Consider the following 14,758-nt stretch of genomic DNA (forward strand, 5'->3'; position numbering starts at 1 on the left):
GCGCGCGCGTGTGCGTATGTGGGGCGGGTGTAAGTACGCGAGTGTTACATCGAGTGCGAACCTAGAGCAAATACATAGAAAAGTGTGTACGTGTGGGTACATTAGGAAGAGGGGCATGCATTTCCGTGAATAAAGAGTATGGAGAGTGGAACGGTTAAAGGAGTATTACTAGAACCAAAAAGAACTAAAATATTATTTAATGATTAATATCGAAATGGAGTGGGAGTCCGTTGGACGTAACAATAAGAATAATAATTATCCAAAAGTTTTGGTTTAATGTATACCGCATATCTGCAAGTATTTACTATTGAAATATAAAAGATTCTAAAAAGGTTTCATTTATTATATATTTTTACATAATATAAATATGATAAGAAATTTATGTCATTAGAAATTGAATTTGGTTAATTGCTTGTGGATAAAAGTATCAAATATTTTATAATTAATTCGAGAATTTTCGGATATACAAATTTTTATATTTTATAACAGATATTCATTACAATATTCTTTCTAAAAGTTAAAATAATGCTTTTTAAAAAATGATATCTACTTGATTTTAATAATTAAAATACTTATTGAAGATATATATTTTTAGATATTCTACAACACATCTTATTTCTGCAAGAAAAGTGGCACAGTAAAAAATTTTTCAAATTTCGTATCATGTGCAAATTGTGATTTAAATACATTAATCTTTAATCACGAAAAGTGATATAAGTTAAATTCAAATTCTTTCCAAAGAAAATGACAAATCAATATAGGAGTAGTTTTTAGAGATATATATCGTATAATACCAAAGTAACAAAATTAATCTCTTCATTACTTCTGGAGAAGGTGAAACAAGCAAATTGTAACTATCTCTATTTAACTTATATTTATACTACACTAATAATCAATTAATTTTTAAATATTACGCACTTTTCTTTCTCCTTTTTCTCGAACAATTTTATATTTTTTACTTGGATCCCTTTTCTTGCAGGGATGCGATACGTCATACTGGACATGAAATAGTTAAATAGATTACGATAAATGAATAGTGCAATTTATATAGACTAAGTCAGGGGAAGATGCCATGTCGGGTAAGATGCCATTTGTTAATATTTTCCATGTTTATCTTTAGATAGCATTAGTGACGTGCTCGGTTTGTTCATTTGTAAGCCAGCGACAATATGACACTCGCTGTTCGTGTTTCAAAGATTGTGAATTTATCGAGGTAAATTAAAAAAGTACTGTTCTGTTAACATTTTACACGAAATTTAGAATTTACATTAATCTTTTGTAGACTTTATTTCACAAATACGTAGTGGATTACATTGAAGTTTAATATCAAGAGAATTTTTTAACCTCTTATATGATTTTTGATAGCACATGTTTTTGATATAGAAATTTCTGATAATATTTTTTCTAATCGTGTTGGGGTAAGATGCCATTTGTTAATACTTTCCATGTTTATCCTTAGATAGCATTAGTGGCACGCTCGGTTTGTTTATTTGTAAGCCAGCGATGATATAACACTCGCTGTTCGTGTTTATTTTCCAAGATTGTTAATTTTAAGAAAAAAATAATTCTTTATTTTTGGAATAACTAGTCTCTATTGTTGAGAAGCATAGCTGTTTATAAAAATTTTTATCCTTGCAGATCCTATATTGTGTTTTATTTAGTTGCGATATTAGGGCATTTTACCTCAGGTCTTGTGGTATCTTACTCAATAGGTTGGATAAGATGCCACTTTATAAGGTTTTTATTACTTTATTTATTTTATTACTGCGACGTAAAAGTCTTATGAAATACATGTAACTAAACCATAACAAATAAAACTAATCAAACTTTTCATTGGTTCTATATTCTTTTATGTATCGATAACGATTAAAAATATATCGCGATCCAAAGTTAACTATGGCATCTTCACCCGACTTACCCTATATAACACAATTAATCAGGTCGCGCGCGCGCGCGTGCTATTTCCTTTCCTAATAAATAAAAATTTTCTAACAAATATATAAAAACATCTTATGTCGATATTTCTCTCCATTTTAAGAGGAAAAACACGCACAAAAATACAAAATGTACAGACGAATATCACTCTTGAGTGCATACGTAAATAACGATTGTAAATGTACACGTGGACGCAAAATCTACTTGAGCCTCGTAAAACATTTTCCCGCGAGTGTATTGCGGGTTCAAAGTCGCTATAATTCACACGGACGATCATGTCGTTATGTACGTTGTCGTGCATACGGCTGTCTATGAGATGTGTACATTACCGCGGTTCGTGAGTATAGACACACATAACTGGTTTTCTGCATTTACGATTGCATTTCTAAACGTTGTTCTTGCGCACCTGTGCACGTGGAGTGCACTCGTGAGACGACCGTAACATTATTTCGTCGAGTACGTTTGTTAAACGGAGCAAATGATACGATTACAGAATCAGATCTTCAAGTGCAATTCCATTTAGAGAATTAATCATCGGTTCGTATATAGTTACGCATGATTGTCAGATATTTCAATAAATAATATTTATTAATTGGAATATTTGTTAAATAATATTTATCAATTGAAATTTCACAGAGAAAAATGTTCTGATTGTGAACTAATAAAAAAGCCCAACAAGAATAGCATTTTGATGAGATCAAATAGAATTTCTACCATAATCTCAACATATCAATACAAATTATTGAAATAAACCACGGCTAATATCTGACAATCACGTGCGTAATTATGGCTGTGTTCCAAAATTCACTGCCAGTGCTGAAACTCTATAGTGCACGTAACGTAAACTATAGATGTTTAGTCCTAGCAGTTAATTGTGAAACATGACCTATACATATATGCAAAATAGTGATTCATTCTTTAAATATAATTTTTTTACTTGTATTATTTTTCTTGCGGAGATGCCTATGTCACACACTGGACACGAAATAGTCATCAAAATGTAATTTTTGTTAAATCCTTTTTATTGGTTTTAATCAGAATATTTTTTCAATGTTAAATTAAATAAATTTTTGTGTTCAGATATCAATATATCTTTGAAATATCTATACGATTTAATTTTGAAATATTAAACGTAGAACGCGCGAAATGTATATCATTGAAATTTATTAAATCGTAGAAATGTATCAAATCAATAAATTGTAAATGCATAAGTCTATAAGTCGGAAACAGTTTTCCATTAATAGATATTTCGTCGCAAAATTTTAATACCGTTAAAGTTAAATCATAAAAGCCAACGCGCTGTAAAAATTTGTTGACAAATCTTTCCCAGTTTCATGTTGTAACATTTTCAACAGACATAAATGTTAGCGCATCGTTGATGACTATAGTACTTGAAGATTACTGTGATATTCCAAACGATAAATTAGAATAAACATGGAATACAGGAAAATCGGATGCCGAGTCACTATATATTGATCACTATATATTGATATTCTCACAGGCAACTTTAGCCCTTTGTTCCGCGGCTATAATCTTTCCAGTTAGTTTTGAATTCAATTTCCTGGGAGTGTCTCCTGATATATGGACCAGAAGAACTCCTATGGCTCAGTTTCAAAATTAAAATCACTGGCGACGTTGCATTACGCACGCGTTAGTCTGGATGGATAGAAACTTATAAAACGGCAATAAAATGACATGCGCGAGCGTAATAAATAATATAACGGTGAGCTGAATCCATCGACGACTCTACCATAATGACGAAATATCGACACGTATTCGCGCCTCGTCGAGCAAGCGGAAGTTTTGGTCGTTTCTATATATAATCGACGTCAATCCGACGTTGAAAAATAAAATTTCCTTAGTCCAAGCAAATGGACAAATTACAGAGTTTGTACCAAAATAAGTCGGTGATTTAATAAATACTACGTGGAAAAAATTTGTAAGAATAATCACGAACTTCTATACTACGGAAAAATATTCTATTGAAAATTCTAAGAAAAGTGATTAATAATTTCCTTTCTTTCTTTTAACTAACGATTATCTTTAACAAAGAATATTTTCTTGATAATAATCTTAAAACGCACTTATTATAAATTTTAGGAAAACTCATTATTATGTACTCAAAACAAGAATTTATTTTCTTCCGAAGAATGTTATAAAATTCAAATAAGAAACGATTTCACATAATAAGTAAATTGAATTTATCGAAAGTAATTAACGTGCAGTCATATTTTTGAGATAAAAAATTTATTTAAAATAATATATATGTCTAACATTTTTAACTTTGATCGTAATTGGCGTTTCTCATATTTAAATGATTTATTGATATAAACAATCCTTTTCGTCACTTCTATGAGATTTAGAGCTAATATTGATGACGGACAGACGGTCAGAGATAGACGAAGCGAAAACAAGAACGCGGGAAGAGGAAAAGCGGGAAATATTTCGCCCGGGAGCAGATATCAAAGAAAGGGAGACAACCGTGGATAGTTTGCCCACGTAACAGGACAGCTCGGTAATTCCGCTTCGTAGTTTTCCCATTATCCGTGCCCATGTGAGCGTGCCCATGTGAGCGTGCCCATGTGAGCGTGTATATTTCGCTTTGCGCATATTTAACCCTTTGCTGTACGGCAGTGCATAAAGTTGCCGTCATTATAAAGACTAACACATAGGCCGGAAGATACGAACCAGATATATTCGCCGTCGTCCAACCGTTCTCCACTTATTTGCAATTCCAAAGTAAAATGTTGAGCCTCTGGATCTGTGGGCAACGCTGCGAATCGGTATTAATATTAGAATCATAAAGCGTGGCCTGAGAAGCACATTTCACTAGCGCCGTGATAATATATGTATATGTGTATGAATACGAAAGAATATTTCCGTATTTTCTTTCAATTATTTTGCGTCTCGCAAATTTGTACTTTGAACGAATCTCCGATTATTTCACTTAAAGACATAGTCAAGACTGTCAAGAGACTTGAGATAATTTTATAATACAATACATTTCAATTTTCAATCTACATTTAAGGATTGTAACGAACAATTGAGTTGCTAAGATTAACAAGATAAAAGAGTATTATTCTCATAGAATTACTGTTACTATCATCTCTTCACCGCCATTATGTTTGATATGACCCAAATGGTGGGCTACCATTTCTATGTCTAATATTCATACATATACACAGGAATAGAATGTAACGCGTTACTAATTGTGATGTCGTTACCGTTACTATTTTATAATAACGATTTGGTAATGACTACAATTTTTTATGACTGTGACGATAAAGCCAGGATTGGAAAAATTACTTTTGAAAAATAACTTGTTATCATTATGTGTTATTCATTAAAAAAAAGTATCTCCTTATGAAACGAGTAAAAAAATAAGAAAGTACTTTTTTAAAAATTACTTTTCTCCAACCCTATTATTATCGTTAATGCCATGAAAAATTGTAAAGTCATTACCAAATATTATATATAAAAAATAACGATAATAATAACGGTGTAACAAGTAACCCGTTACTTTCCTGCATATACATAATCATATATTGTATATAGTACGCATACATAATAAGTAGGGATAGACAGGAACTTCCTTGTTTTCGCTTCGTCTATCGGTGACCGTCTGTCTGTTATCAATATTAGCTCTAAATCTCGCAGAAGTGACGAAAAGTCACATTAAAATAAAAAAATACAATAAATAGATCGTGTAAATAAAAAGTTCTTTTAAATTAATTAATAAAATAAAAATGAATCATCTTTGAACTTATATCGTAATAATTTATACAATGATTTATCATCTTATGTGATATAACGCATATAAGTACATTACATTCGATTCAGTTTGCCCTCTGTTAATATAACTTTAAGCTTCTGTTCTAGATGTTAAACTTAATTCCTGCCGTTTTTCGTATCTAAAATTGATTTGTTTCGAAGGGAAATACCTTAATCAAAGTATTATTAATGAAGTATTATTAATTAGTAACAAAGTAGAAAATGGAGGAAATTACTTTGATTAAGGTATTCATTCATCTTCCCTTCAAAACAAATCAATTTTGGAGACAAAAAACGGCAGGAATTAAGTTCAACACCTAATATAAGTAAACAATCGACATTGTAACATGTGGAAATTTAGTTCAATGCGATAAATTCTCCGTTTGGGTAACGATTTTAAGATATGCTTCTCTTATATTTCCAGGATGTTCAGGAAATCCAGACGCAAAACGATTATATGACGATCTCTTATCGAATTACAACAAGTTGGTTCGTCCAACGTTCAATGCTACAGACAACCTCACCGTTAAAATAAAACTGAAACTGTCGCAGATCATCGACGTTGTAAGCAATAATATTCTTGCAGTCACATTACTCGTAAAATAATATGAGAAAAAATAAGCGAGAATTGTGGATTTAAATATTAAAATTAAATATTTAAATTATAACAGAAAAGTAAATATTTTTATATAGTAAATATTTTTATATAGTAATGGCTTAATAGTGAATTTTTAAACATTATTATTTACGTTATTTGAACGCGAATTCTAGCTGCGTACTTTACATTCCATAATGATAAAAATTGTTATAGCAGATGCTACTGATGCGTACATATAACAGTTCGTAGTCCACTTTTTAATTATCTCAGAAGAGTATAAGATATGTCGGCTCATAACGGAATATTGCAATATTTTCAGAGTATGGGAGAACGATGATGATTCTCACAAAATTATTCTCTTGCAGAATTTGAAGAATCAGGTCATGACAACGAACCTCTGGGTCGAACAGGTAATAAAAAATAATCACATAATATAAGAATTAAGATAGAGAGAATTGGGGAAAATTAATATTTGATGTCCTTTTACACTGGTCAAGTTTTCACGTACGACTCGCATAATAAGCTGATAAGAATTGTCAAATACGGAAATACGTGGATCTCCAATTTGCGAACTGTGCAAATAGAATTTAATTTTATCAACACAATCAAACTGCATAATTATTACTTTTTTCCTCTCCAATATAATTTTTATTGAACGTATCTTAACACTTGTAACCGTAATATGGGTAACTAGTGACCGAGCAATTCCTAATATCCTAAATATGCGACGAAAAATCGGTTCATTAGAAAGCAAATACCTTACAATAGAATTATATAGTGTTGCTCGATAAATATTCTGACTCTTCTTATCGAGATCTAACAAGCATAAATAAAAATATATTTATATGTATTTTATATAATATCATTATATATTGAATCCTCTTTGTAGTATTTTCAGAGAATAGCTATAAAAGTCATACTTTTCTCTCGGTATTATATATGTATACAAATATTGTTTTAATTTCGTTTGCATAACTTTTCTGCACGCGCGTTCTAGATTTTATTATCGTATTTCTCTTGTCAGATATTTGTACTTATCGAAAATTTTAATTATTATCCATCGTTGAAAACAATCAAAAAATAAAATGGAATGAATGACGAGATTGGTAATAGAAATAAAATCAGAATAAATTGAAATTTAGATCAAAACTTGAAATTGATATCAATTTCATTACAAATTTCAATTTATTCTGACTTCATAAGTCCTTGTTAGGACGTTAGCACAAGTTAAATGTTAACAATATTTAACTCTCCGTGAACCAGATGGGGTGTGACATACCCCAGCAAAATAAATTTCTATAATTTCCTAAAAAGAAACCGCACGCATGTTGCCGGTTTCGTGCAACTGGAGAGTGCGTTATTACCAATCATACTAAATTATTGTATTGTATTTATGATTAAGTATAGCATAGGGTATCAGATATGTATCCGCATATGATCCATGTTGATTTTCCACTTGATTTGCGGAGGATTAAGGATGTATAATATGTATCTTAAAACATTGCCAAAAATATAAAAATTTCCTAGATTGTTCTATTACTACATCTAAATGTCAGTGTAAAATTTGAGCACAATTCTTTTATTGGTTTAAAAGTATTTAATTTTTTTGTTAGTCTTGATTCTTACGTAAAATCGTGTTTTGTAGTACTTATTTGTAAATTTGATGAAAAAGTGACATTAAGAATAAAATCAAATTTTAAACGTATACTGATTAAATAATAATAAATATTTGTGCAAAAATTTATTTAGAATCACTTATTCGTTTACGCAAGTTATTAACCTAAAACTGCAGAAAAATATGGTCATTTTGCTGCATAAAATCATTATAAATTTATTTGTTGTTTTGTTCTTTGCAATTGATTTTTTAGAACATACTTACAGGCTATCATATCATCTTGATATTTTGAATGGTATTAGCTTACTTTGACTAATTATTTGACTGATATTTTTAGCTGATATTGTATAGCCAAAACATGCCTCTCCTTATAACACCTTTATTTGTTATTAAGTCTTTGTTTACATTATTAAGATGCGTTAAATAAAAATTATATTGGAGAGGTAAAAAGTAATAATTATGAAGTTTGATTGTATTGATAAAATTAAATTCTATTTGCACAGTTTGCAAATTAGAGATCCACATATTTCTGTATTTGATAATTCTTATCAGCTTAGTATGCGAGTCGTGAGTGAAAACTTCACCAGCGTGAAAGAATATCAAATATTAATATGTGCGATAAACCAGGCACATCGTTGTTGATGTTCGGGTATACTCTCAGTTCGGAGAGTTATGAATCAATGCTATGCCATCCTAAAGTTCGAAATATCCACCGCATCACGCATTAATGTTATCACAAAGTTCGCGCACGAAAATGTTAATTTAGCCGCAATTTATCGACGGGATTAATCGGTTCGTGCTGGTGCAAGCAGGCTGAAAATGTCCACATTGCGAATAAATTGTTTGCCGATTTTTTACATTAAACTTTTTAAACGCAACTTTATAACAATTGTAATTTCTATTATCGGCTTGTGACAACATTACAACTCTTCGATCCATATAATAAATTTAATAAAACATTTTACCGTTTGTGACAGTTAGCGTTATATTTGAATTACATTAAAATTTAAATCGCGACATTTAATTATTACAAATAGTTATACATTAAAGAATTCGGGGAATTGGAAGATCAATAGAAAATATATAACGAGTAATCATTTGATCCATTGTGGTTAAATTTAATTCCCTACTGTACAGTGTGTCAGAGTTGCAAATGGATTACGAGAATTACGTATTTCGTGATAAATATTTAATAAATTACCTCGTAGAATGTGCGCACGGTTCGCTATTTAACTAAGCTACCTTTGGTTCAGTTAAACATGGTCAAATTTCCCAGAATAGAGTCATGTCCAGCTATATGCCGGCATAATATTCTATCTAGCAAACATAGGGACGCGTGGACGAAGAGAGACTTCGGCTTCGAGCTAATATTCAACATGCTCTACGCATAAAGGCTGTGTCCACCCCTGAAGGAGGCGCATTTCCGACGACCAGCTATGTCGGTGGCGTCAGCACTCCATCATTCGCTATTCCAGTGATATGAGTAGGAAATTGACAGTAGTAAAAACGATTTGTAATTACTAAAGCTAATTTACTATGTTCGCAATTAATTTACTCGAAATTTTACAAGCCAACGCAATAATGGACGGAACTTATTAGTTTTTTACTTCTTTTCTTTCAAAAAATATCTGTAACAAAAGGATACAGATAATTTTTAAATAATCAGAAATCGAAAATAAAATAGATTGAAAACCTCGTTTAATTTTTATTATTTTAAAAAAAATTAAAAATATTAGTACATTTCTTACTTTTAACTTGGAATAGATTTTTTATTTTAATTTAAAGCACAATTGCAAAGATGTAAGACATTTGTACTTTCAAAAACTCTAAAGAATAATGACTTTCTTGACATTTTTATCGAGAAAGAACTGACTTCGAAATCGCATTCAAAAGTTCATCGAAAAAATTTGGTCCATTTGTAAGGTACTTAATTCATAAAACTTAGATATCATTAACAAAAATATTTGAAAATTTTGTTGATACACAATGCGTTGTCTCACACACACACACACATGCGCGCGCACGCACGCGCACGCACGCACACGCACACACACAATGCTAAGCTTATTTTTTAATCATGCTATAAAATCCTGAGAAAAGAAAAATCGGTCTTTGTATCATCCACAAAATTCAATAAATCAAAACGGCATAGAAATTTTTTAATAAAACGTGCAGTTTTAATCGAACAATGTGAACAAACAAGGAGAAGAAGTTCGTATGTAAATCTGCGCATTTCAGCTTTACAACTTGCAATGAGGAAAGTTACAAAATATTGCCTCTGTGCATTTGAAGTAACTTCAGCGTGATTTCCCGATCCTTTGTTGCTTCTCATTTTAAATACATGAATTAGGATGCGATAGATAAATTCATTGACGAGCTTCTAGAAAAAGCATCTACCTATCGTATTTACAATTGTGATGGAAAAACATAAAATGCGCGAACTTTTTTATGATATTTTGTTTCATGCAACAATATATCAATTCTCTTTTATTCCAAACAGTTTTTCACATTGATATATTCAATCATTGATATTTACGACATTGTTCATGCAAAAATATGAGTTTGTTTTTTATAGGAACGATAACACTTTTTAAGCAACAAAAAGTTAAAAATAGCATGATGTGGTATTAAGTTACATTTATTAATACAAGAGATTAGGTCACTGTAATTATTGTAGTAAAAAACTAGATTTTAGAATTAACTAAATAGAGAATGTATGTGTGTATCTAAAAATGTGCCTATTAAATTTATTTGAAACATGTTTTAATTATTAGAACCATCATTTTGAAGAAAACAGTTTTGAGAAAAACGTAACTTATTAACTTAATTGATTTTCTAATTGCAATGTTTAATACAATAATTTGAATAATTAATGGGAAATAATGTTTACGTATATAATTTTATTTGCTCCAAGAATGATAATCGTAAAATCAATTCTATTATATCCATGTTCAATCAAGAGCATAAAAATCAATACTGCGTCAGAGAATAGACGACTAGCATGATTTTTTGGTCAACGAATAAATAACAGATGAAGAAAGAATCTATCATGACCTGGCGTATGAACATATTAGTTTACGAATATAATTATAACTATCGATTATTCTTGCTCGAAGTTTTTATATTAGACATGTTAAGGAGGTAGTCGAGTGGCAGTCACTTCCAAAAGTTAGTTTGTGTACAAACGGCTAAACTTTTTGACGCAATGATACAGCATTGACCAATGAGATCGCTTCACGCACACACTCGTCCTGTACCATTCGTGTTGACAAAGATGTGGCAACGTCCTGTTTCCCAAAACATACCTATCACTGTAACTTATAATTTATATTCCAGTTTTTTTACAATATTTTATCCGCATAATTCAGATAAATTCACTTGTTTTGGTTATGTATGTGTCATAATACGCCTTGTGGGAGATTCCGTTCGGTTGAATCGATGAGCGACGTTGCCACATGTACGCAACCCCCTCTATTCTGACGAATATCATTATTTTCATATCGCTTTTATTAAAAAAGTATGTGGCTACGAGTCACCAATTTTGTTTATATCATTGCTAACATTATTATATACAACATATCAGTTTTTTAAAAAGTTCGTAAATTCCGATCCCTTTCATATCAAATTTAATGTGCATTTCATGATAGCATGGAATAGGGCTTACATATTAAATTCGTGAACTTTGAAACGAAATATTTCGCTTATCCTGTGACTACGACATCTGAAAATTTAACGATTGTTATGCATACGATCAACATATGCTAATTTTTTTAGAATTTTCGTAAAATTTTCGATTTACTCGACTACCTCCTTAAAGCAACGAACATTACGACTCATTATTTTTGACGGACATCATCCCAGTAATAGGAGCGTTGATCTATTGAAAATTTACACAATAGACAAGACAAATGACGTAAAAATGCGGTTTTCATAAATTGAAAGTGCAAAAAAAAACATGACACAAAGAAATAGTTGATATATCCAATAAATAATTTTTAATTATTGCACGATGTGATTTTATTTTATCATCAAAAAAGGATGTTTTCCAATTTTTATTATTGATAATTTGATGTCGACTAAAAATTTTATAAATTTTTAAGCAGAGAAAGGAAATCTTTGCATGAACGGTAATAGTGGACCAGCACCATTTGTAGTTGAAATAAATATTTAAGATAAATGATTTGGATAAATATATAAACAGTTTTACACACTGTCACATCCGTCAAATTTATCATTCTTACATATTGAACATGAGCTTTAGCAATAATTATACGGTATGTACATGTGTATATTGTAAAATTGTTTATATATTTATCCAAATCATTTATCTTAAATATTTATTTCAACTACAAATGAGAATGCGCGTATGATTGATATCTAGTGCGACATTTTGAGGCTTCAGTATTGTGACAACGACAGTGCACTGCTCTTAAAGAACATGCTCGCAAATTCCGATATTGGCGGCTAAGACGGATGTACTGTGTGATTTTATTGAGAAGCGCTATAAAAGAACATGATATTTTTCTGCAGTGGCCTAATTCTTTGAAAGAGACGTAATAAAAGTAAAAGTGACAAAATGACAGAAAAGATAGAAATGTGCGATAATGTTACATTGATTCTTTGTTCGTAGACATGGTACGATTACAAGCTGAAATGGGATCCGAAGGAGTACGGTGGAGTAGAGATGCTGCATGTGCCATCAGATCATATATGGAGGCCCGATATAGTTTTATATAACAAGTAAGATGATATCATTGATCGAAAGATAACGATTAGATTTATCTTTCCTTTTTTTAATATGCGTTAATTGGCATAGAATATTGTCGAGTTGAATAAATTACTGATTAAAACACAAGTAAATGTATCGCAAATGTATAATGTTTGATATAAGAATGCGTAAGTGATTATTTTATATTATTAAACATTTTTTTTTATATAATTACCGAAAAATTATATGTACTCTCTGTTAATACGAGGGGCACTACTTATATTTTGAGCCTTGGCAACACTGAGTGTTGTCAGGTGCCATCGGACGTTTCCACTAGAAAGTTTGACATTTTTGACCATAACTTTCTTCAGAACGTTTTGTTATTTGAGCGCGATTTGTATTGTTTACAGTCACTTGAAAATTGTGTCTCAGCGAAAAAATGGAATTAACTCGTGAAAATTTTCGTGCAATGATTTATTACGACTTTCGACGTGGATTATCAAGACAGGAGTGCATCGATCAACTTACTTCCACTTTTGGCGATAAAGCCCCATCCTTTGCCACTGTGAAACGCTGGTATAACGAATTTAATCGTGGTCGCCGTTCGCTCACCGACGAAAGTCGTGAAAGTCATCCAAAATCAGTTGTTGTATCAGAAAACATTGATGCTGTGCAAAAACTAATAATGCAAGATCGCCATGTGACATACTGTGAGATTGAGACAACCTTGGGCATTAGTTCCACCAGCATATATGAAATATTGCATAATCATTTAGCCGTGAAAAAGGTTTGTTCTCGTTGGATCCCACATAATCTGACAAAATCTCAAAAAGATGCTCGTGTCAATTGGTGCAAACAAATGCTTAAGAAATACAATGGCGGGGCTTCAAAAGACGTGTATAAGATTGTAACAGGTGACGAATCATGGATCTATGCGTATGAGCCGGAAATTAAACAGCAGTCGACTGTATGGGTATTTCAAGATGAACCAAATCCAACAAAAGTTGTTCGCGCTCGAAGCACTTTGAAACAAATAGTCGCCTGTTTTTTCGGAAAAACTGGTCATGTGGCAACAGTGCCTTCAGAGGAACGTAGAACGGTCAATTCTGAATGGTACACAACCATTTGTTTGCCGGAAGTCTTCAATGAAATAAGGAAAACAAACAAGCGCCGCCGGATCATTCTTCATCAAGACGATGCCAGCTGTCACACATCTCGTCTAACAACCGACTATTTGAACACTCAAAAAATCGATTTAATGGGTTATCCGCCGTACAGTCCTGATTTGGCACCAAATGACTTCTTTTTGTTCCAGAACGTCAAGAATAAATTGCGTGGACAACGATTTTCGTCGGCAGAAGAAGCCGTTGATGCGTTCAAAGACCATATTTTGGAGGTGTCTCAAGCGGAATGGAAAAAATGCTTTGACAAGTGGTTCGAACGCATGCAAAAGTGTATAGATCATAAAGGAGAATATTTTGAAAAACAATAAACAAATTATTGTTTATTTATTATTATTTTTATTATTAGGCTGAAAATATAAATAGTGACCCTCGTATAGAAAATTTACATCTCTATTATTACCAATTGTTTTCAAGCCGAATTTTTCCACATTTTTAATTTAATTTTTAACATGTTTTGAGACAACAACACTGAAGATTAAAATTATAAGCATACTTTACATGATGGAGCATACTTTTACATTTAAAAAATAAACAAGCTGTTTCCTGAATAATAGAACACACTCTTTTGTGTGACAAACTATACAGGATGTTCGTTGGGGCTATACGTGCTAAGTAAAAGTTAATTTTTTATGAAACCATGTTTAATAGTGCATTTAATCAAATAAAGACTTATCAATAATTCAATAGTAAAACTTCTTGTATAACTGCTAAACAAGTCGCTGCTTTAGACCGTTGTTATTTATAACTAATAGTTATTTTGATCTCTCTACCGTTTTTACTTATTTAAAATTATAAAAATTAGTAGGTATACTATAGCGGTTCTAACCCATGGGGCTAGAGGGGAGTGCGGGGCGGGAGGGTACTTGTAGGCGCAGAGGCCCCGGCGTTATCGAGTGTTTATATAAACACCCGAAAAAATGCGTTTGTGGTCGCCACCGCCGCCACCA

The 14,758-nt window shown here is 31.6% G+C and overlaps 1 protein-coding gene across 1 annotated transcript in view; it reads left to right on the plus strand.

Moving 5' to 3' along the window:
* The window catches only part of LOC108765351 (acetylcholine receptor subunit alpha-like), a 67,088-nt gene that overhangs the window by 4,486 nt on the left and 47,844 nt on the right, over positions 1 to 14,758 (plus strand). The window contains exons 3-5 of the mRNA XM_018514027.1: positions 6,068 to 6,270; positions 6,670 to 6,714; positions 12,550 to 12,659. Coding sequence (XP_018369529.1) covers positions 6,068 to 6,270; positions 6,670 to 6,714; positions 12,550 to 12,659 — 358 coding nt within the window. The remainder of the gene's footprint in view (positions 1 to 6,067; positions 6,271 to 6,669; positions 6,715 to 12,549; positions 12,660 to 14,758) is intronic.

Source organism: Trachymyrmex cornetzi, unplaced genomic scaffold (assembly GCF_001594075.2).
Source record: "Trachymyrmex cornetzi isolate Tcor2-1 unplaced genomic scaffold, Tcor1.1 scaffold485, whole genome shotgun sequence".
Lineage (NCBI taxonomy): Eukaryota > Metazoa > Arthropoda > Insecta > Hymenoptera > Formicidae > Trachymyrmex > Trachymyrmex cornetzi.